Source organism: Geotrypetes seraphini, chromosome 6 (assembly GCF_902459505.1).
Source record: "Geotrypetes seraphini chromosome 6, aGeoSer1.1, whole genome shotgun sequence".
NCBI classification, from domain to species: Eukaryota; Metazoa; Chordata; class Amphibia; order Gymnophiona; family Dermophiidae; genus Geotrypetes; species Geotrypetes seraphini.
The window spans coordinates 206,660,803-206,684,101 of record NC_047089.1 but is presented as its reverse complement, the minus strand read 5'-3'; the positions used below and the strand labels follow the sequence as shown (position 1 = coordinate 206,684,101).

General features: G+C 47.5%; 1 protein-coding gene across 3 annotated transcripts in view; it reads left to right on the top strand.

The window, feature by feature from the left end:
• NFU1 (NFU1 iron-sulfur cluster scaffold) overlaps window positions 1-23,299 on the top strand; it is a 78,074-nt gene that overhangs the window by 26,003 nt on the left and 28,772 nt on the right. For all 3 annotated transcript variants that reach the window (XM_033948080.1, XM_033948078.1, XM_033948079.1), the window contains one exon: window positions 14,497-14,611. In XM_033948080.1, the coding sequence (XP_033803971.1) occupies window positions 14,497-14,611 (115 nt within the window). The remainder of the gene's footprint in view (window positions 1-14,496; window positions 14,612-23,299) is intronic.

The window sequence follows — 23,299 nt, the reverse complement described above, 5'->3', positions numbered from 1 at the left end:
CCAGAGAATGTGGTATACGGCTCTGATGCGGTTGCGCAGGGACTGGGGGGGCTGCGGCTTCCCTATCCCCAGAGGTTGCTTCCACAGGTCCCCATAGCGCTCCAAGTTTCGGACTGCTTTGGTGTTATGGCTTGGCTCTTGAGCGCGCGGCTTTGCCAGCTCTTCTTCTGCGGTCATCACTACGCTGCTTCGGAGTGACTGGAACTCTGTTGTGTATGACGCTGCCAAAACCTGGAGGTGTTTCCAGGTTTGCTGTGTGAGAGCTCGAGTGGATCCCTCGGGCCCGTCCATGGCACATGCTTCCGACAGGCTGGGCTCCAGGAGGGTCTGGTGGTGCCTTCACTCCGTGTCCAGTTGCGGGACTTTCATGTTTGGATCTTGCTGCTCTCGGGGGTTCTCTGGTGTCTCTTCCAGACGTTGTCCGCTTCTTGTGGGGGGCGGGGACCTTTCAGGATGCCTTGTCCAATGTGGGATTTGAACTTGGTTTTGCTTTCGCTGGCTAGTCCTCTCTCCGAACCTCTGGATTGATCTCTCTGACAGATCTTACCATCAGGACTGTGTTTCTTGTAGAGGTCCTGTCCGCATGTAGAGTGTCGGCGTTACAGGCTTTTTTGTGCCGAGATCTTTTCTCCGCATCTCGGATTCTGCGGTTTTCTGGCAGTCAAGTGTCTTCCTTTCTCTCGAAGGTGGTTTCCCTATTCTTTGTCAATCAAGAAGTTCAGTTGCCCGCCTTCGCTCCGTCGGGCTCCAAGTCCAAGGCCCGGGTGTTGCAGTCTCTGATACCTGGAGGCCTCCAATGACTTCTGTCTTTCGGACTATCTGTTTGTCCTGGCTGGTTCAGCTCGTAGGGGCCGGCCTGTTTCCAGTTCTTCCATCTCTAAATGGATGCGAGCGGTCATTTCCACTGCTTTTGTGGCAGCAGGGAAGAGGCCTCCCCTTGATGTGAGGGCTCTCTCTACCAGAGGAGTGACTTCCTCTTGGGCCATGTCTTCCGCTGTTTCTCCTGAGGAGATTTGCAGAGTGGCCACTTGGACCTCGAGCATGCCTTTGCCAAGATTTACCGACTTGATATGGCAGCTAAGCAAGATGGGCCCCCTCTGATGCTTTGGTACGTCCCACTGTTGAAGATTCCAGAGTTTATTGTACAAGAATAAAAGATAGGTTACTTATCTCTGCTAATCTTTTTTTCTTGTAAATAGACTCTGGAATATTCACACCCACCCATCTCTTCTGTCCAATTTGCAGATCGCCTGACAGTACCTGGTAAGTGGATGTCTGTCTTCATCAGCCTCCCTGAGACTCCCTTCTGGTCCTTTCTATGTAGGGTTGGAGTGTTAGACGAATCCCGGGGTGGTAACCCCATCTGCGCCCTCAGGCTGTGTTTCTTTTTCAATGTTATACTGGTCTTTAACATTGTTCCAATTTAAAGTTATTTATAGTTTGCCTTTAATTGTTCTGTTTTGTGTCTCCTGAGCAGAATTGATGTATAGCAGGAGGTCCCCACACACCTCTCTTTCCTTTCTGGTGTTTCCTGTTTTTCTTAGGTCTACCTGGCTTGTGTACAGACTGGAATTCTAAGGCACGTGACAGGATGTATACACCTAGGGAGGGGCTAAAGGTTTGGTTTGGAATACCTGCAGCTCAGAGCCAGAGATGATACATAAACCCACTAGTGAAGATTCCAGAGTCTATTTACAAGAAAGAAGATTAGCAGAGGTAAGTAACCTAATCTTTTGTTCTTCTAGAAACATTCTCCAATTTCCAAACACGTGCGCCTAAGAAAATTACTAGAAAAATGCATGTTGGACATCATGGGGATATCGGTGGATCATTTGTTTGTGGTTACTTGGGTATATGTCCCATATTCTTGAATGATGGGATGGGAAAAGAACATTTTGAAGACTCATTAAATAGTATTGGAAGCTCTGACATTAATGGAAATAAAGCTGAAGTTGTCACCATGATCGTGACATTTGGTTTAGAATCTGATTGTGTGAGAAATTATTTTGTAATGTTAAGTTTTTGGACATTTCCAGATGTGGGAAGGAAGAGAAACCATAAGCCTTAGGGGACAACAGATTGGGGCATAGTGTTCTTTTGATATTTCCATTTAAATGTGTGATAAAATATAGACATGGATCATAAATGAACATACTTCACATCACAATTATCCTTTTTTTTTTTTTTTAGTAATAGAAGTCCCTTGCCTTCCTCTGGTGGAGATGCTCTCCTCATAACTGGAGATTTGGTTTCTTAAATGTCTGCAAGCTGATTGGCTTATTAAATGCATCAGTGTAACCTCAATTTTTTTAAAAAAATTTCTTTATTTCCTTACCTTCCTCGCAAGATCAGTCCAGGAGTTCAGAGTGGAAATAGAGCAGAGAACTTCTTTTGTTTTTCTATAAAGTCTGTGTAGCTCCAGCCCTTCAGTATGTTTCTGTCTTCAGCAGGTGGAAGATGGTCTGTTGTGCAGTTCCAGAATTGATTTTTGAGGTCTGCTCCTGGTCCAGTTGGTCAACTGGATACCAGGTGAGCCTGGGGGTTGGCTAGGCATGTCAAAAAAATATTATCCTACTTACACAAGTGAATAAGGGGTAAGATTTATTATCCCAGGACAAGCAGGCAGTATATTCTTAACGCATGGGTGACGTCACCGACGGAGCCCCGGTACGGACATTTTTCACTAGAAAGTTCTAGTTGGCCGCACCGCGCATGCGCGAGTGCCTTCCCGCCCGACGGAGGAGTGCGTGGTCCTCAGTTTCTTCGTTTCTGCGGAGCGAAGAAGACGCCAGGGGTAAGCTACTAATTCTAATTTACCCTGTCCTTGTTATCTCCTAGCCCAGTTTGTAGAACCACAACTGCCTATCAGTTCTAGTATTGACATTCATTCTTCCCAGATTGTCCTCGCAGGCCTTGGTATGCAGATATGATGCATCTTCGAACAGGTCAAGGCCTCCAATTGCATCCAAACCTCCTTCCACAGGGTCCAATATGCACGGAGGAGCTTTGCTTTTACGGTATGGCTATTGAACGCAAAGTGTTAGAGCGCAAAGTTTCTCAGGTCTAAGAAGTCGACCACAGAATCTGCTTATGCTCAAGTGTGGTAGACTTTCCAGAATGGGTGTGCCCAAGAACGTGTGGAGCCATTTTCATCTCCATTTTCGGTGCTGTTGGCTTTTCTGCAAACTGGCCTTGATAAGGGCCTTACCATGGCTTTCCTTTGAGTCCAATAGTAGGGCCCTCTTGCTTCAGGCATCTCATCCAGACCACTGATCAAACCACTGTTCCCTTTGTGGGACCTTAGCGTGATTCTGCGAGGTCTTGCCAAAGCTCTGTTCAAGTTGCTGGAAGAAGTGTTCATTTTGGATTTGATGCTAAAGGAGGTTTTTCTGGTAGCGGTGACCTCAGAGAGTCTCTGAGCTTCAGACTTTCCTGTAGAGAGACTTTTAAAATCTCCAGAACTGGAGTCTTCCTATGATTATGTTCTTACCTTGATAATATCTTTTCCGGGGAGCTGCCTTACCTCTTTTGACTGGGACGCAGGAGGAGACTCTAAAATGCTGCCCCGTGTTTCCCGCAGCAGTGGCAGGGTCCGGAGGTGGAATCGGGCAGGCACTGTGGGAGACGGACCCTTGACGTTATTGGGTCCGTCTCTGCTGGCTGTGATTTGCTTTAAATTGGACACCGCTGCTGCGGTTGCGGCCACAGGGGTGTGCCCTAAGGGGCAGGTTTCGCCCCTTGGGAGCCCTTTGGAGCAACGAGGAGCCGGGGAGCGGGAGTTCAGGTCGTATAACTTTAATCTGTTATCATGGGGAAAAGGAAAATTAAGCCTAAGAGCTCAACACCTGCTGTTTCTGGTCCCATGGACAGACATTTGACATTTTCTACCGATAATCCACCACAACCATTACTTGATATGAATTCTCCCATATCGGGTGTATCGATGAGCCCCCTCGAAAGGACTTCCCCCCTCCTTCATCCAGTATCTGGTGGTAGCGGGAATATTACCCCCGCTTTTTCTATTGAATTTGTGGTATCCTCTACTCAGATAAGTAAATTAGCCTTTACTGAAATACCTAAACCACTTTACTTTTCAGGTGTAGTAGAGGACCAACCACTAGCAGTGGAAAAACAAGATATTACCCTTAAAGATTTGTGGTTAGGTATTTCTAGAGTTGAAGGGTTTCTCAGAGAATCAGTGAAACAAACATTGGACTATTCACAGTCTGTGTCTCAAAAGTTTGAGAATGTGGATTCTAATTTAAGTTGTTTGGATAAAAGATTAAGTGTGGTTGAAACTCAAAGTAATACCCTGCAAGCTGTCTCATTATCTGCTGTTAAGGATTTTACGGTGTTACATTCTAAAATGGAAATGTTGGAAAATATGCATAGAGTGAGGAATCTCCGCTTGGTTAATTTCCCAGTGACTCATTTATTATCTTCTGAAATTTTGTTAAGGAAATTTTTCAAAGAAATACTGGGATTACCCAATGCGGAAAATTTCCCAATAAATAATTGTTATTATATTCCGCAAAAGAAAATACAATCCGACCAGGAGGTGGACCACCTGGTCACAAACGAAATAAATCTGACAGTTTTTGGAAGATACTCAGGATGTGATCCAGAGTAGGTCCACTATGGTAATAACATGCATGAGTGAGATAGATAAAATGCTAATAATGAAACTTTACTTTTTAAAAAAAAAATTTTATAAATTCTTTATTCATTTTAAAACTGGCAAACAAGTGATTAATATTAAAACATTACATTACTAATAAAATATTGTGACAGGGAAGCTCCTGTCCCAGGTAAAAAGACTGTGGGTCCAGTCAAAAATACTGCCCTTAAGGCTGTAAGCTCTAAAATAAAGCCTGTTTCTCTTGGTAAAAGCAGCAGGGTAGCACAACCAAAGAACCTGGGGGAAAAGCAGGGGTGGAGTCAGCCCGGAATTCTGGAAGGGAGGGCACTGAAACCACAAGCCAGTCCCTATTACTCCTTTCCCCAGGTTAGAGAAATCCAGGTAGAAGTGGGTGGAGCTGGTCACCGAGCCCTGCAACCATGCAAACCTCAAATAGGCAGAAGGCAGAGTAATCAGGGGGAGGAGGGGGCTCACCTGTTCCTGATTGTAGGAGCCCAGCAGCAAACCACGATAGCTGCTATCTCCCTTCTGCCAGAAGCCAGCTAAGAAAGTTTCCAGGACGCCAGCCCACCCGGGGAGAGAGATTAACTCCAGGGAAGTACAATCACTTTCCTAACACATTTTGGGGTGAGGGGCTGGAGGTTGTCCCTGAAGGGGAAAACGATTTGAGAAGGTTGGCAGGCATCCAGAGAGGGGGAGGGGAGGAACAGACAGAAGTGCAGGACTTCATAGAGAGCCCTAATCCCCTGGAGCCAGCCTGGGAAATGCTCAGTGAGGAAGGCTCTGGAGAATACATGTTTTGAGGAAGACATGGACATGAAGTCTTGAGCTGGAACAGGCATGGCAGCAGTGCCTAATTAAGCAATGCCAAAATAATTCCTTGAATCTCAGTTCTCCTAGGGGCCCATTGAATTAAAGTTCTGGATGTTATGGGCATGTTCGGGTGGGTGATAAGACCTTTAGCATAAGGGAGGCTTGCCCGCACAACCTGGGTTCAGGTTGTGAACATCCTTCAAAGGGAGGGACTAGGAGGAAAAGAGGAAAAATAGTAAAAGCCAAAAACGTTTTTTTTTCCTACTGAAAGTATAGTGGAAAGCTTGCTGACTGACACCTGTTGTGCTCAGCTGTAAAGTAACAAGCCAACTCTGGCTAGGAGAAGCCCTTAACCCTAAGAGGGGACAATTCAGAAGCAGTGAAGAAACTGCAGAAGCATTTTTGGTTTGTTTTTATGATGCCAATGTGTTGACAAAGCTTGTCAGTCTTGAGCAGAGGCGCACCCAGCTTGCCCTGGACTTGTGTACAATATACGACAAAATTAATGACTAAGCCTGAGACAAGTATTCAGTTCAGTGAAGTTTTTTTTGTTACTTTAATAAACCCGCTGAAGTTTGGTGAAAAGTCCAGTGTCCGGGTTTTCCTTTAACCAACCATACAAAAGGCGTTCCTAAAATCTTACTTGTGGTCTGAGCCAGGGTTTCCCACCTACTCGGGATCTGGCCCAGCCACAATATACAGCACTTGACATTCTTATACATATAATCCATTAAAGTAGAAATTATAACCCTTTCCCCCCCACCCAACAATTCTTCAACAGAAATCCAATCATTAAAAAAAATATTAATCATCCAATGAAACGTGACAAAATTTTGTGGAGATTTGGTTAGAATTTTTCCTGATGTCTCAAGAGCTACGCAACTAAGAAGGAAAGAATTTCTGAAATTAAGAACAAGAGGCATCTTTTTATCTAAAATTTCCATGTAAATGTCTTGTTATATTACAAGACATTGAATATGTATTTTGGGATCCTATTCAATTGCAACAATTTCTAATAGCTCGAGAACAGAAATGAGTTGTTGGTTTGTTTGTTTTTTCTTTTGTTTTAAATGATTCACTGCTAAGAAAATTGGAGGATGTAAGAGTCCCAAATAGTAGGGAATGGTCAAAGATTCATATGAATCAAGAACCAATTCTTAGTTTTCTTCTTATTTTTGTTAATTGAAAAGTAGCATGTCTCTCCATTGTTATGGGCTTGAAAAGGAATTTTGTGTTGTATGTATAAGCATTGTTAAAACTTTGTGTAAGAATCCTTTTTTTCTTGGTATCATTTGATATTGTAATTATTAAATTTATAAATAAAAAAAAAGAAGATAGGTATGTAATTCTGGACACCCGCCCTGTCCTTCCTGCGCCTGTCTACTGTCTCATTCTGTTTATTCTTCTCCAAGTATGTATTTTGGATGCCAGTCAGCCCTTTGGACCTTGAAGAATACTGTATAATATGTTTTAGCGTCTACGGGGGCACTACCTGAGCTCCTTTGATGCTTCTGTTGGTTGTTAGTTGTTCATTGATTGTTCAAGTGTTTATTATTTTCAATCAGAACAGCTTATTGGTTTGGGAAGTTTCCCATTTTCCCTTATATAATATAATAAAACCCTAAGCCGTGCATGCACACTCCCACCTGCGTGCTCCCATTTTCCGTGCGCTGTAGGGCACCGTAGGTAGGAGTGCGTATGCGCGCTTAGCTGTGGCAGTGGCCGATTGACAGAGGCAGCAAACACGCCGCGACTCCCCCCCTCCCGCCCTCACTCACCCACCGTCAGAGAAACATCGCTATGGCTGACCGCATTGGACTGTGAGGAGGTCATTGGGAGTGCTGGCGGCGGACACGTGCACAGAATTGGCGCTCGGGGCAAGTAAAATGGGAGATGGGCCTTAAACCGCTGGCCTACCTGCTATCCACCTCGCACAAACCTAAATCCAGGAAAAGCGGCACTACCAGTAGAAGTTTATTGTTAAGATTAAAGGTGCTGAGACTTCCGGTGACGTCACGGACCAAGATGGAGGGTTAGAGACATTGCTCTGACTCTCCACTCCGTAGCAGCGTACCTTTCCCGTGGGGAGAGCTGAAATTTGCGAGTGAGCGAGTCGCGGGGAGAGCGTGCAGCCTAGCGCGCTTCCAGGATGCCGTCAAAAAAAAGAACTGAGACCGGCAGAGCGTCGGAGCGCGGAGGAGAGCAGGGAGGCCTCAGACACGTGCGGGGGACCTCCGGCATGTCCGCGCGCGAGTCGGGAGACAGCGCGTCGGAAGATGACTCGGAGCGCGGTGCCTCCCCGCGGCTACGGCGTGCAGGAACGGCGGCGGCGGTTACAAGAGCCGATCTGCAAATGTGGGCCACAGAGATCAAAGAGGAGGTGGCAGCAGTTAAAGGAAAAATAAAAGAGGCAGTGAAAGAGATCCGGCAGGACTTTGCTGACTTGCTGGGCAGAGTGGAAGACACTGAAAAGAGATTGGGGGAGCAGGAGGAGACGGTACAAGGACTCACTACCCAGGTGAAAGCAGTCCAAAAGGATCTGCTGGATTGCTGTGCTCAAGTGGAGGATCTGGAGAATAGGTCCCGACGGAACAATGTCCGGATCCGGGGAGTTCCAGAAACAGCGGAGTATGGTGATGCTGCGGCTGTGGTGCAGGAGCTTAGCCGGTTTCTGCTGGCCGAGGATGGGGTATCTGACACTGCTCCTGGGGGCCTGAGAGTGGATAGGGCACACCGCACACTGGGTCCGAAGTCTGGAGATTACCCGAGAGATATTATAGCCTGCATCCACCACTTCCCAGATAAGGATCGTCTGGTGAAGAAAGCTAGAGACATGGGTGTTATATCCTGGAAGAATTTGAAAGTGGAGATATTCCAGGATCTCTCGACCATCACTTTGCAGAAGAGGAGAGAGTTTCGACCGTTGCTGGAGGTGCTGAAGCAGAACAACTTACGCTATCGCTGGCTGTTCCCATTCGGCCTGCTGGTTACTTTTAATGGGGTGCATAAGCGTGCGACGACGGTGGCGGAGCTGCAAGCGATACTTCTGAAGGAGGGCCTGGTGCAGATGGGAGATTCCGTTTTGAGCAAATTATCGGCGCAGAAGTTGGAGCGGTATCAGTGGAAAGTGGTGCCCCAGAGACGGAGAGGACGACAGAGCTCTCGACTTGAGGGGGAGGCAACCGAGCTGGGCGCAGCTGCGGCCCCGGACACCTGAGTGGATGGCTGAGGGTGTTCGTGTTCACCCGCTGCAGGGTTCTGGACCTTGGTGTTGATCCAGTGCTGACTTTGGGAGTGTGCCTGAGAGTATATGGTTAAGGGGATGGGGAGCGATTGCAGGGGGGCTAGGGTGTGTGAGAGGTTTGGATGTGAGGACGGGAGGTACATTAAAGGTGGCATGGGGGGGTGGTGAAGTCACTTGAAGTCTTGGAAGGAGTGGGGAGAGAGGGAGTGTGGGTCTGGTGGGGAGGGGGGTGGGGAAGATTGGGGAGGAGGGGAGAGGATGGGGGGGTGGGGGGAATGGGGGGAGGGGAGCTTGGGTCACGGAGGGGGATGGTAGGGGGAGGGGTGTTGGGTGTGTTGCTGTTAGTTGAGGATGGGGGGGGATAAGGTTCTTAGATTGGGAAGTTTGAATGTTAAGGGGCTTAACATGCCACGTAAACGGCAACTGTTGTTGAAAGAAGTTAAGCGCCTATGTTTTGATATTTGTTTTGTTCAAGAAACTCATTTTGTAAAAGCTGGAGAAAAACTTGTACAGTTCCGGGACTATCCAGTGAGGGTTTGGGCATCTAATAGGGTGGAGCGGAAAAAAGCGGGGGTGGGGATTCTGTTCTCCCACAAGTTGAAGGTGGTCCCAGAAGGGGAATGGAGGGATGAGGGAGGGAGATGGCTTATCTGGACTGGTACGGTTGATGGCATCCGGGTAACGCTGGTTAATTTGTATGCACCTAACTCTCAACAGGGCCACTTTTTTGACCTTCTCCTGCCCAAAATTTTAGCGGTCAAGGTGGGGCACTTGGTGGTGGGGGGAGATTTTAATTTGGTTCTTAATCAGGAATGGGATTCCACGGGCAAGGGGAGTGACAGACTTAAGAGTGATAGAAAAGATCTGAAGAGATTTCTGGAAGTCCTTAATGTGGAGGATGGGTGGCGGGTGCAACATTGGATGGGTAGGGACTACACTTTCTATTCTCCTGTACATGAGGTGTACACTCGCATTGATTTGATATGTGTGGATAAAGGGTGGGGGGGTAAGGTGTTAGACACCAAGATTGATACCATTGGCTGGTCTGACCATGCCCCGCTATGGATGGATCTGAGCTGGGGAGGACCTCGGGGGGGAGATACGTACTGGAGATTAAATGATACCCTGTTAGGTGATCCGAAAATTGTGCAGAAGTTAGAAACGGGGATCTATGATTTTCTAGAGTTTAATAATGTGGATCAGTTCTCCCCCGTGACAATCTGGGAAAGTTTGAAAGGGGTGTTAAGGGGGGAATTGATCTCTATAGCTGCCTATAAGAAGAAGTCTCGGCAGAAGGAGGAATTGCAGCTCCGGGAAACACTCCGCACTTTGGTGGATCAACACAAGAGGGGTCAGGGGGGCCCGCAGCTGAGGCTTCGGCTTCAGGAAACCCGAATGGCCCTTGGGAAGTTAGAAGATGAGGTGATTAAATTTAATCTTGAGAAGTTGAGGCTTAAATATTTTGAATCGGGAAACCGGGCTAGTAAACTTTTGGCTCATAGGGTCAAAGTGCAACAATCTAGGAGTAATATTTTGGCTATTAAGGAGAGGGATGGCACGGTTATTACTGAGGAGGTAGGCATACAAAGGCGGTTTCGGGAGTTCTATCAGGAACTTTATACTCCAGAGCTGGAGGGTTCCGTGGAGGAGAGCCAAGCCTATTTGAGAGATTTGGGACTGCCCACTCTATCTGGGTCGGATGCGCTGGGGCTGGAAGGTGATATTACGGTGGATGAGGTATTACGTGTTATTAGACAATTGAAGCCGGGAAAGTCTCCGGGCCTGGACGGGTTTACAGGGCTGTTTTACAAAAAACTTTCTCCCTTGGTTGCGCCTTTACTAACTAGATTATTTAATTCCCTGAAAGAGGGAGAGCGCTTGCCTTTCTATATGCGTTTGGCAGGGATCACGATACTGCCTAAACCAGGGAAAGATGCGTCTTTGTGTGGCAGCTATCGCCCTATCTCTCTGTTAGGCATTGATACCAAAATCTTGGCCCGTATTTTGGCTGATAGGATGGCAACCTATATGCCGGACTTGATTCACCCGGACCAGGTGGGGTTCATTGGGGGGCGCCAGGCGGCTGATGGTATTCGGCGGGTGCTGAACTTGGTGTGGGCGGCTCGTAGATCAAGAACGTCTTGGGTGGCGGTGGCGGTGGATGCCGAAAAGGCGTTCGATCGGGTGGATTGGACGTTTATGGAGGCTGTCCTACGCCAGATGGGATTCGGGTCACGCTTTATTTCTTGGATTCTTACGCTTTATCACACCCCGATGGCTTGCGTCAAAGTTAATGGGGTCTATTCCAAGCCCTTCGAGTTACATCGAGGGACGAGACAAGGGTGCCCACTCTCTCCCCTGCTGTTTGCTCTGGTGATCGAGCCTTTGGCTCAAAGCATACGTCTGTCCCGGCATGTGAAGGGGGTGCAGGTGCAGGGGGTTGAGCATAAACTGTCCCTTTTTGCGGATGATATTTTGGCCATAGTGGAGGGGTCGGAGAGTTCACTTCTGGCTCTACGAGACCTGATGCGGGATTATGGGCGGATCTCTGGCTTCAAGGCTAATATGTCTAAGACGGAGATCTTGAACATTTCGGTACCCGAGCTGGAGGCCCTGGAACTGCAACATAGGGTCCCCTTCCGCTGGGTGAAAGGCCCCATTAAATATCTGGGGATTTTGCTGGGGGTGGATTGGGATACCCTGTTCCGCCTTAATTATCTTCCTCTGGGAGCGGCAATGCGACAAGACCTTGATAGATGGGACCCTCTGTGCCTTTCTTGGATGGGTAGAATGGAGGTGATACGTATGATGGTCCTGCCCAGATTTCTCTATCTATTTCAAGTTCTTCCTGTTGAAGTCCCTAAAGCCTATTTTATTCGCTGGCATAGGTCACTTTTACAATTTATCTGGAGGGGTAGGCGTCCCCGGGTTGCGAGATATGCAATGTTCAAATTTAAGGAGGAGGGAGGCATGGGGATACCCAATTTGGAATTATACTACCGGGCGGCACAGCTTAGGGCGGTTGTAGATTGGCATGCGATTCCGGCCAAATTGTGGGTTCAGGTGGAACAGGGTCTCATGGGGGGCCCTAGGGGCATAACGACGCTGTCTTATTTACCGTGGGTGGGCTTAAGGGAGAAGGAAATTGTTAATCTTTCTAATCCTTTTATAAGATGGACGCTACGGGTCTGGATGGGGGCTAGTAGGAAACTGGTGGATAGGGTGCGGGGATTACATTTTTTGCCTATTAGGTATGCGGAGGACTTCACTCCGGGTAGGGAGGGGGGAGTCTTTTGCAGGTGGGAGCGAGGCGGGCTGAGGCGTTTTGGCCAGCTGTTGGAAGGGGAGAGCATTCGTGGGTTTCCTGAGGTGCAAGCTTCTTTCCACCTGGAGCAGCGTGATTTATTCCCCTATCTTCAGGTGAAGGATTATATTATGCGATTCAAGATGGGGGACCTCCACGATTATAAGCGCTCGAGGTTTGAGCTCCTGTTGGGGGACCCAGTGCGTCGGGGCTGCATTTCGCATCTATACCGCATATTGCATGCAGACCCTGGTCAACAGACATCTTATATGCGGGCTTGGGAGGAGGATTTGGGGCTCACCTATACGACAGAGGAATGGGAACAAATAGCACTGCGAATACACCACGTGGCGGTGGCTCCACAACTGGTAGAAAATGCTCTTAAGCTTCTTGTGCGATGGTATGTTACTCCTGTGATGCTTGCAAAGATGGGCACCTCATGTGCAGGGGAATGCTGGAGAGGGTGTGGTCTGAGGGGTACGTTCTTCCATATGTGGTGGGAGTGCCCTCACATCTTGGAGTACTGGACTCAGGTGTTCCATTATGTGGGGCGCCTCTTGCAATGTAATTTGCCATATAGAGCGGAAACAGCTCTGTTGGGGGTACTCCCAGGGGAAGTGGAGGAAACGCAGGACAAGATGGCACGTCTGGCTTTTACAGCGGCTAGGCTAATACTAGCCTCTCTTTGGAAAAGCCCCACGCTACCCACGGTGGAGATGATGAGAGTGAAACTGGGCTGGGTATGTGAGAAATTTCGCCTTTCCGCTCTACTTACCCGCCAGAGGCGACAGTTCGAGGATCTGTGGGGTAGGTTCCTGGAGGTGGAGGGTAGTTCTGAGATTCCTGCAAGGGAGGCTTAGATTGCTTACTCCCGTATGGGAACCTCCTTTGTTTCCTGGGCTTCTGTCCCGCTCCTTCTCCTTTATGGAGCGTATTGAGTAGTGGGGGGGGATCTTGATGCTTCTTGGGGAGGGGTCAATTAGCTGGCTCTTTGGGGGGGGCTGGAGGGGGGGTCTTGGAGGGGGGGGATGGGGGGTTTGGTTGTGGGGGGGAGGGGTGTTTCATATTGTACACACTGTATACCTGCTTATTGTTTTTCTTTTATGGTTATGCCACACTGTGGTACTTGTTGTAATAGTGGATACAGTGCTTAAATAAAGAATTACAAAAAAAAAAAAAAAAGATTAAAGGTGCTGCAGCGACTCCTCTCACGAGCCACACCTGCGTCAGAGAAGGCTTCCGATGCAGGCAGCGATCGTGAGAGGAGCCGCGGCGGCAACTTTAAACTTAAAAATAAACTTCTACCGGTAGTGCCGTTTTTCCTGCTGTGCCCTCTCGATCTCCTTGACCACTGTGAGTGCGATGGTAGGCCATACCGCGGGAAGCAAAGGGGGGGTGGGGTTGGGGGAAAAGCTGCTGCACAAGGACCTGCTGCTCAGAGAAATGGACGCAGAGGGAAATACTGCTGCTGTTGCTGCACAGGGAAGTGAGGTCGGGGGAGGGAAATGCTGCACAGGGAAATGAAGGGGAAGGGAATGTTACATATGGAGCAGGGAGAGAGACAGATAGAAATAAATACAGACAGACAGTGGGAGGGAGGGAGACAGAAAGAAAGGAAGAAAGACACAGGGGCAGGAAGAGGGACAGAAAGACAGACAGAGAAAGGGGGTCAGGGAGAGAGAAATACAGCAGGAGGTAGAGAGACAGACAGAAAGAAAGAAAGACAGACAGACATCTATTCTATTACCCGTTAATGTAACGGGCCTAAAGACTAGTGTCACATAATTTTGATGGAGCTCTTGCATGCTTGGGTACTAACTGCAGGTGGCAGTAGAGCTCCTGGTGAAGTAAGAGGGTCACAGAAAAAACCTGGAGTGGATTCCTTCTGCATATGACTCATGGCCGTGGGGAGATAACTCGCTTGTCCAGAATGACACACCTAATCTCTTTTTAAGTGATATATTTAGTGATGTGCATGAGGAGTTTCTGGGTATATGATTATACTTTTAGAAGGCAATAGAAGTTGTCTGTATATTTGGAGCTAGCCTTTTGCCTCGTATTCGATTACCTCAGAACTTAAAAGATACTTCTCTCTATTGATTAAAAAAGTGATGTGGAAATATAGTATTTGTGAGGACTGTCTATTGTATGTTAAAATGTACAGCGCTGCGTACGCCTTTTAAGCGCTATAGAAATAATAAATAGTAGTAGTAGTATTATATTAACTGTAAGTCATTTTTGAAGAATATTTGCAGTATTGCTTCTTTTTGGACGTTTCATACTTACGTAGGCCAGCCATTAGAGCAGATCTGTCTGAAATCACAGTCCACTGAAATAATGAGGATTGCCTCTTAATACAAATAAGAGGGGGAAAAAAGCTGCTTCTCGGTAATTCTAAGAGGAGGGAATATTACTACTTTTAACACTGGAGCATTTTATAATTCTCCATCTTTTCGTACCATTTCTGACATTTTGTTCTTAAAATTCCTTCTGCAGACTAGTGAAGATACAGACTGGAACCTGATGAAACCAGATATTTATGCCACTATAATGGATTTCTTTGCCTCTGGTTTACCTGTAGTTACAGAGGAGGCACCTCGGACAGATACAGGTAAGCAGGCAGATCACTGGCCTGCTTTGGCCATCATTTTATTTTCCTCACTTTGAGACCTTTTGATTTCTGTTCTGATGAACAGAAGTTCTTGGAATGAAAACTGCGAATTCTGCTTAATGCACACATTTCAAAGATGCTTTTTGCAGCCTGAGATTTATTATACAAGTTTCTATCATGCAGTAGGGGATTTTTTTAAAGGACCGATAATGACTTTTATTTAACATGCATTTTTTATTTAAACAGAATCCCAGTTTATGTTACAATTTAGTTTCTGGGTGAGAACGTCCAAAGGAACGAAGGAATATTGTTCCTGAGCTACAACTGGGTAAACTAAGACACTAGGATGTGTCTAAATTCCTTTTATTGCTGAATTGTGTGATCTTAGCCAAGTACATCAAACATTCTCTGACCTCTAGACCACAGTTCTTCAACCGCCGGTCCGCGGACCGGTGTCGGTCCGCAAAAAAATCTTGCCGGTCTGCGAAGGATTCAGGACTCTGCCGCAGCAAAAGGTGCCAGCGTTAGCTGACGTGCAACTTCCTGTTGCCGTCGCTATGCCGGCACTCCTGCCTGCCACCACCGAGTCCTGCCGCGTATGTCTCCGCACCCCCAGAAAAGCAGCGGCAGGTCAGTGTGCTTTTAACTTCGGCACACAGCTGCCCCTAGGCAGTATTTTAGCGCGGTTTCATGAGGCAGCCTCGGGGCCTTTGGTAGGCCGGCCCACATCGCATCATCGAAGCGAGCCGGCCTACCAAAAGCCCCGAGGCTGCCTCATGAAACCGCGCTAAAATACTGCTTAGGGGCAGCTGTGTGCCGAAGTTAAAAGCACACAGAGCTGCCGCTAGCCTATATCGAGGAAACATTTGCTGGAGAGGGAAGGGAGTAGAGGTGCTCCTAGACAAGGGAGGGGAAGGGGCTACTGCTGGCAAGGGAGAAGGGAAAGGGAAGGGATGAGAATTACTGTTGGATAAGGGGAGGAGGAAAGGGAGAAGGGGTACTCCTGGACAAGGGAGGGGAAGGGGCTACTGCTGACAGGGGAGAAGGGGAAGGGAAAGTTACTGTTGGATAAGGGGAGGAAGAAAGGGAGAAGGTACTGCTGGAACATTGGAAGGAAACAGCTGGCAGGGAGATTAGAGGAGGGGAAGGAGTCAGGATGGAATGGAGAGATCAGATGAGGGAAAGGGGAGAGACAGAGGAATGACAAGGTAGAGAGAGATTGATGCTGGGAAGGGGGGTCAGATGAAAAATAAGGAAAGAGGGACAAAGATGCTAGATCTGGTGTAGGAGAGAGGGGCATAGAAAGAACACAGATACCATATGGGTGGGGTAGGGGTAGAGGGCAGACAGTGGATGGAAGAGGCAGATGCTGGATGGAAGAGAGTGAAAAGACGATGAAAGCAGAAACCAGAGACGACAAAAGGTAGAAAAAAATAATTTTATTTCTATCTTGTGATTAGAATATATCAGATTTAAAATATGTATCCTGCTAGAGCTGATGTTAGACATAACTGGGGAGTGCAAAGCCCAGGCAGTGTGTCTTTAGCTTCCAGCTGGCTTAGGGCTTTCTCTGACCAGGAGGCAGTTGCCCTAGTTGCACTCCCCCTAACACCATTCCTGCCATGTGTGACTGCGGTATTCTGTTAGCATGATATTTGTGTAGCATTCTGTAATAATTTGGCTTATTCAGTTTTCTTGATAGTAGAGGGGATATATGTGAAGGGGAGGGGAGACGGGGGTTTTGTTGATCCTTGCCCTGTATTATTTATATTTATAAAATGACAATTGTACAGAATATTGTTTCTTTTTATACGTTAATAAAATATGTTCAGTATAAAATCATAACTATTTGAGGCTTGTGCGGATGGGATCAGATGGTTAACGGGACCGAGCTCGCGAGGACAGGGTGGCAATGGGTTTTTTAAAAAATTTCAGTCTTATTAGTTTGCCGGTCCACGAAATAATTATTTTATTTCCGCTGGTCCATAGGTGTAAAAAGGTTGAAGAACACTGCTCTAGACCACGGTACTCTGTACTTGTATTTTTCCTATTGTGTGTTTAGTCTTATGAGTTCCTGTTGTATGCAAATAGTGCTACCTTTCATGGCCCCCTTTGACTTTTTACTGTTCTTAGCTAGGTTCTGATACTGTTTAAGCCATTAGGGTGCATTAATTCGGTCTGATATTCAGCACTATTTAACCAGCTAGGAATAGCTCTTGGCTTGTTAAATAACGTTTGGCCAGCTAACACTAATATTCAGCAAGAGATAGCTGGCTATCTTCACTGAATATTAGGGGTTAGCAGCTAAAACTTGATTGGCTATATTGTGTGATAGCCGTCAATTTTAAGCACTGGCCAGCCAAGTTTAATAGCCAAAGTAGGCCGCGCAAATAGCAGGTATTTCTTTGGTTACTATAACTTAGCTGGCCAGTGCTGAAAATGGACTTGGTAGGTGGCATTTGCACTTTATATCCTTATCAGCTTTGTTATCAAGTCTTTTGCATTTGCACTTTATATTTATTTTTTATCAATGAACTTTCGGATTGGCACTTTATATTCTTATTAGTACATTATTTAGTATATTATTAAGTTTTCAGCTTGACCTTTGCATATTTATTCAGGTAGTGTCTTTTACTTCATCAGCTTAGTACTAGATTATTCATCAAGTTTTGTGACACCCATCACATTTACCTAGTCAGTTTTGGTTTCTGGCAACTAACTTATAATAGGAATTTCCGCACTTGCACTTTATATTAGTATGTAACTTTCTAGTGTTTGTATTATCCCAGGACAAGCAGGCAGCATATTCTTGACTGATGGGTGACGGCACCGACGGAGCCCCGGTACGGACACTTTTAGAGTGATTGCACTCTAAGAACTTGGAAAGTTCTAGAGACCGCACCGCGCATGCGCGAGTGCCTTCCCGCCCGACCCCGACGCGCGGTCCCTCAGTTTCTTAGTTTCCGCGGAGCTAAGAAGTCGCATTTTCAACGGCTGTTGAAAAATTTTTTCATTCGCCTTCCCGCTTGCGTAAACTTTTTCAGTTTTTTTTTGCCCTTCCTTTTTTCTTTCTTTTGTAAAAAAAAAAAAAAAAATCTCTTATTTTTTTCCGTTCATGCCCCCTCAGCCCGGGTTCAAGAAGTGCCAGCGGTGTGCACGGCCTATTTCCCTCACAGACCCACACAACTGGTGCCTTCAGTGTCTGGGTCCGGAACATCAGGCCTCTACCTGCACCCGCTGTGCCACTTTGAAAAAGCGGACTCTCAAAAATCGAGAAAAACAGCAGAGACTGCTTTTCGGCACCGACATGTCCGACCCCACGTCTTCGGCGCCGGTCTCGGTACCTCTTTCGTCGGCACCCACCTCATCGACGCCACGTGATACCGCGTCGGCGTCGCAGCATGCAGGTAAGCCGGCTAAGAAGCCTTCCCCGCTGGAACGTCCTCCGGTCTCCATTGCAGAGAGTCCAATCCTGCCGACCGTGAGGCGCCAGCGGAAGCGCTCCGCCCCTATTGAGGTGAGTCCCTCGACATAGGGCGCCTCATCTCCGGGGCGTAGAGCGGCACCACAGGTACCGCAGAAGAAAAAAGCGGTACCGGTGCCCTCCCTCGATGATCGCATTGCGGCCATCTTACAGGTGCAGCTGAAGGAACAGCTCAAACAACTCCTTCCAGCTCTCCTGACACCGAGCCCTCCGGTGTCGGTTCCCACTGGGCAACCGGTACCGATTGTGGAACAGTCTGTATTGTCACCATCCACTCCTTCGGTACCGGTACACTTGGCCTCATCGGCGTCGATGCCTGTCCTCGCACCGGAGCCCAGGTCTCATCACCAATCGGTACAGACTTCGGCTCCGGTGCAACCGATAACATCACCCGGTACCGCGTCGATGAGGTCGGGTAAGTCGGTACGCAAGACCCGACACCAGGAACCATCCACCCCTGAGTCTCGGGACCGTGGTCCCCATATTCGAGACCCTGATCTGTGGGGCGACTCTGAAGAACCTTTTCTGTCAGAAGGGGAGTGTTCGTCAGAGGAGGACGAGCCTGTTCTTCAGGATACTTCCTCCAAACCTGATTCCACCTCTTTCTCTTCTTTTTTTAAGAGATATGTGTGAATCTCTTTCCATTCCTTTGGAGGCTGAGTCTAAAAAGTCCAAAGCTTTTCTAGACGCCCTTGATTTTGACCAGCCTCCAAAGGAATTCTTGAAACTCTCTTTGCATGACATCCTGAGGGAAACCTTTTACAAGAATTTGGAGACTCCTCTTACTGTTCCGGGAGCCCCCCGCAAATTGGATTCCCTGTATAAAGTGATCCCTATTCCTGGGTTCGATAAACCACAGCTCCCTCATGAGTCTCTCTTTGTAGAATCCACCCTCAAGAAGTCCTTAGGAGCTAGTGTCTATGCCTCTGTTCCTCCTGGCAGAGAGGGATAAGCCATGGACAAATTTGGTAAGCGACTTTACCAGAATGCGATGCTTGCTAATCGTTCTGGTAACTATGCTTTTCATTTTTCTTTTTACTTAAAGCATCTCCTTACCACCATGGCTTCCTTTGAGCAGTACCTTCCTGTGGGGAATCGTGAGGCTTTCCATCAATGCTCCTCGTCTCTCTTCCAGCTCAGAAAATTCATGGTAAGGTCTATATATGACACCTTTGAGCTTACCTCTAGAGCAACAGCCATGTCTGTAGCCATGCGACGTTTGGCCTGGCTCAGAGTCTCCGAGCTTGATGTTAATCATCAAGACCGGTTGGCTAATGCCCCATGTTTAGGGGATGAGCTGTTCGGAGAATCTATGGACTCGACGACTCAGAAGCTCTCGGCTCATGAAACCCGCTGGGATACCCTTCTTAAGACCAAGAAGAAACCCCCACCTCCACGGCCATTTAGACAGCAATCGGCCTATCAGCGGCGTTTTGTGGCTCGCCCCTTGCAGCCATACACTCAGCAACCTCGGAGGCAGCGTCAACAACAGAGGCAAACGCCTAGACCTCAGCAGCAACAACCAGCCAAGCAGCCTCCTCAGCAAAAATCGACTCAGCCCTTTTGACTTAGTCCTCGAGGGCATAGCCAGCGTTCATACATCTCCTTTCCTCCCTCAACCGATAGGAGGACGACTCTTTCTTTCTCAGCCGGTGGGAAGTCATCACTTCGGACCAATGGGTCCTCAACATCATCCGACATGGCTACTCTCTCAACTTTCACACCCTTCCAGGCCAAAGTCTACCAAAAGAGTCTGCTTTGCACACTCCTCAATCTGCCCTTCTTCGTCAGGAGGTTCAATCCCTCCTCCTTCTGAACGCCATAGAGGAAGTTCCTCTAGATCAAAGGGGGCAGGGATTCTACTCCCGTTATTTTCTAGTTCCCAAAAAAACAGGGGACCTAAGACCAATTCTAGATCTGCGAGACCTCAACAAATGCTTGGTCAAAGAAAAATTCAAGATGCTATCTCTAGCAACACTTTATCCTCTCCTCGATCACAACGACTGGCTATGCTCTCTCGATCTCAAAGAGGCCTACACTCACATTCCAATCAACCCGGCCTCCAGACAGTACCTTCGCTTCATGATCAATCACTGTCATTACCAATACAGAGTGCTCCCCTTCGGTCTTGCCTCCTCTCCAAGAGTGTTCACAAAATGTCTGGTGGTGGTGGCAGCGTTTCTGCGCTCCCACCACCTTCAGGTTTTTCCCTACCTGGACGACTGGTTGATCAAGGCCATTTCATCTCAAGCTGTTCTTCTGGCCACCAACCAGACCATCTTTTTTCTACAACTTCTAGGGTTCGAAATCAATGTACCCAAGTCTCACCTTCTTCCTACACAGAGACTTCAATTCATTGGAGCGGTGTTGGACACTGTCCAGATGAGAGCCTTCTTGCCGGACAACCGTCTTCACAACCTCCAATCGCTCTGTCAGCAGGTGCTGCCCCAGCACTCCATTTCTGCAAAGCAGATGATGATTCTCTTGGGTCACATGGCCTCCACAGTTCATGTCACACCTCTGGCTCGTCTTCACCTGCGCACTCCTCAATGGACCCTGGCTCTACAGTGGTCTCAGGCGACAGACTCTTGCTCACGACACATATCTGTGACATCGTCTCTTCGTCAGTCGCTGCAATGGTGGTTGACATCCTCAAATCTCTCCAGGGGCCTTCTGTTCCATCTGCCTCCTCATCAACTGGTCATCACCACCGACGCCTCCCCTTATGCATGGGGAGCCCATTTGAACGAGTATCAAACTCAAGGCGTTTGGACTCCTCAGGAAAAGAAGCATCACATCAATTTCCTAGAACTCAGGGCAATGTTCTATGCCCTCAAGGCCTTCCAACACCTTCTGTTTCCTCAAGTCCTGCTACTCTGCACAGACAACCAGGTAGCCATGTACTACATCAACAAACAGGGTGGAACAGGCTCTCGCCTCTTATGCCAGGAAGCTCAGAGAATCTGGTCCTGGGCAACCACTCGCCGCTTATTCCTGAAGGCGATTTATATTCAAGGAGAACAGAATTACTTAGCGGACAAGCTCAGCAGAGTTCTCCAACCCCACGAATGGACTCTCAACCCATCGACTCTACAGTCCATCTTTGCTCAATGGGGCACTCCTCAAGTGGACCTCTTTGCAGCTCCTCACAATCATCAGTTGCCCCAATTCTGCTCCAGACTTTACTCTCCCCACCGTCTAGCAGCGGATGCTTTTCTTCTGGATTGGTCCAATCTGTTCCTCTATGCTTTCCCTCCTCTACCTCTCATGCTTCGGACCTTGTTCAAACTAAAGAGGGACCGGGCCACCATGATCCTGATTGCTCCACGGTGGCCCAGGCAGCATTGGTTCTCCCTTCTACTTCAACTCAGTTCCAGGGATCCATTTCTACTTCCACTGTTTCCCTCTCTGCTTACGCAGAATCAGGAAACCCTTCTCCATCCCAACCTGCAGTCCCTACACCTGACAGCTTGGTATCTCTCGGGCTGACTTCAACTGATCTTATTCTATCTCAGCCTGTTCGCTCCATTCTGGACGCCTCCAGGAAGCCAGCCACTCTACAATGTTACCATCAAAAGTGGACAAGATTTTCTTCTTGGTGTCTCCTTCATCATCATGACCCCAAGTCTCTTGCAGTGGAGACTCTTTTGGATTATCTGCTGTCTCTGTCTAACTCTGGTCTTAAATCTACTTCCGTCAGAGTCCATCTCAGTGCCATTACGGCCTTTCATGAGCCGGTCCAGGGGAAACTCCTTTCAGCTCATCCCCTAGTCTCCAGATTCATGCGAGGTCTTTTCAATATGAAACCACCTCTCAGAGCACCTCCTGTGATCTGGGATCTGAACGTGGTTCTCTCCACCTTGATGAAGCCTCCATTTGAACCCTTGGCTACTGCCTCTTTCAAATTTCTCACTTGGAAGGTACTTTTTCTTATTGCTCTCACCTCTGCCAGGAGGGTCAGTGAGCTCCATGCACTAGTTTCTGACCCACCTTTCACAGTCTTTCATCATGACAAGGTGGTTCTACGTACACATCCAAAGTTTCTCCCTAAGGTTGTCTCTGAGTTCCATCTCAACCAATCTATTGTACTGCCTGTTTTTTTTCCCAAACCTCACTCCCATGCCGGAGAACAGGCTCTTCATACTTTGGACTGTAAGCGGGCTTTAGCTTACTATTTAGACCTTACTAAGCCCCACAGATCATCTCCCCAACTTTTTCTGTCCTTTGATCCGAATAAATTGGGACGTCCTGTTTCTAAGCGTACGCTATCTAATTGGCTTGCGGCTTGCATTTCATTCTGCTATGCTCAGTCGGGACTGACACTGGAAGGTTCTGTCACGGCCCATAGAGTTAGAGCTATGGCAGCATCTGTAGCTTTCCTCCGTTCCACGCCTATTGAGGAAATCTGCAAAGCTGCTACGTGGTCCTCAGTCCATACTTTTACTTCTCATTATTGTCTGGATGCTTTCTCCAGACGGGATGGACATTTCGGCCAATCTGTTTTACAAAATTTGTTTTCCTAATGGCCAACCTTCCCTCCATCCCTCTTTTTGTTAGCTTGGAGGTCACCCATCAGTCAAGAATATGCTGCCTGCTTGTCCTGGGATAAAGCACAGTTACTTACCGTAACAGGTGTTATCCAGGGACAGCAGGCAGATATTCTTGCATCCCACCCACCTCCCCGGGTTGGCTTCTTAGCTGGCTTATCTTAACTGAGGGACCGCGCGTCGGGGTCGGGCGGGAAGGCACTCGCGCATGCGCGGTGCGGTCTCTAGAACTTTCCAAGTTCTTAGAGTGCAATCACTCTAAAAGTGTCCGTACCGGGGCTCCGTCGGTGCCGTCACCCATCAGTCAAGAATATCTGCCTGCTGTCCCTGGATAACACCTGTTACGGTAAGTAACTGTGCTTTATACATTTTGCATGTATTTTTCCAGGGTTTTATATATATGATATTTATTCAGTTAGATTCAACAGTTATGTATCAATTTATATATGTTATTTGATTGATGTATTAATTCTTCAATCGCATATGTTATTTGATTATTTCATTAATTCATTAACTTACCAATTCACTGACTCCCCTTTTTTTTCCTTTCTTTAGGAGTTTGTCTTATTGTGACATTTTTTTCACTCACACAGTTTACTTCACATATTCTATATTGGTTTAGTCTTTAGGGATTATATGTTTTTTGTATGTCTTTAT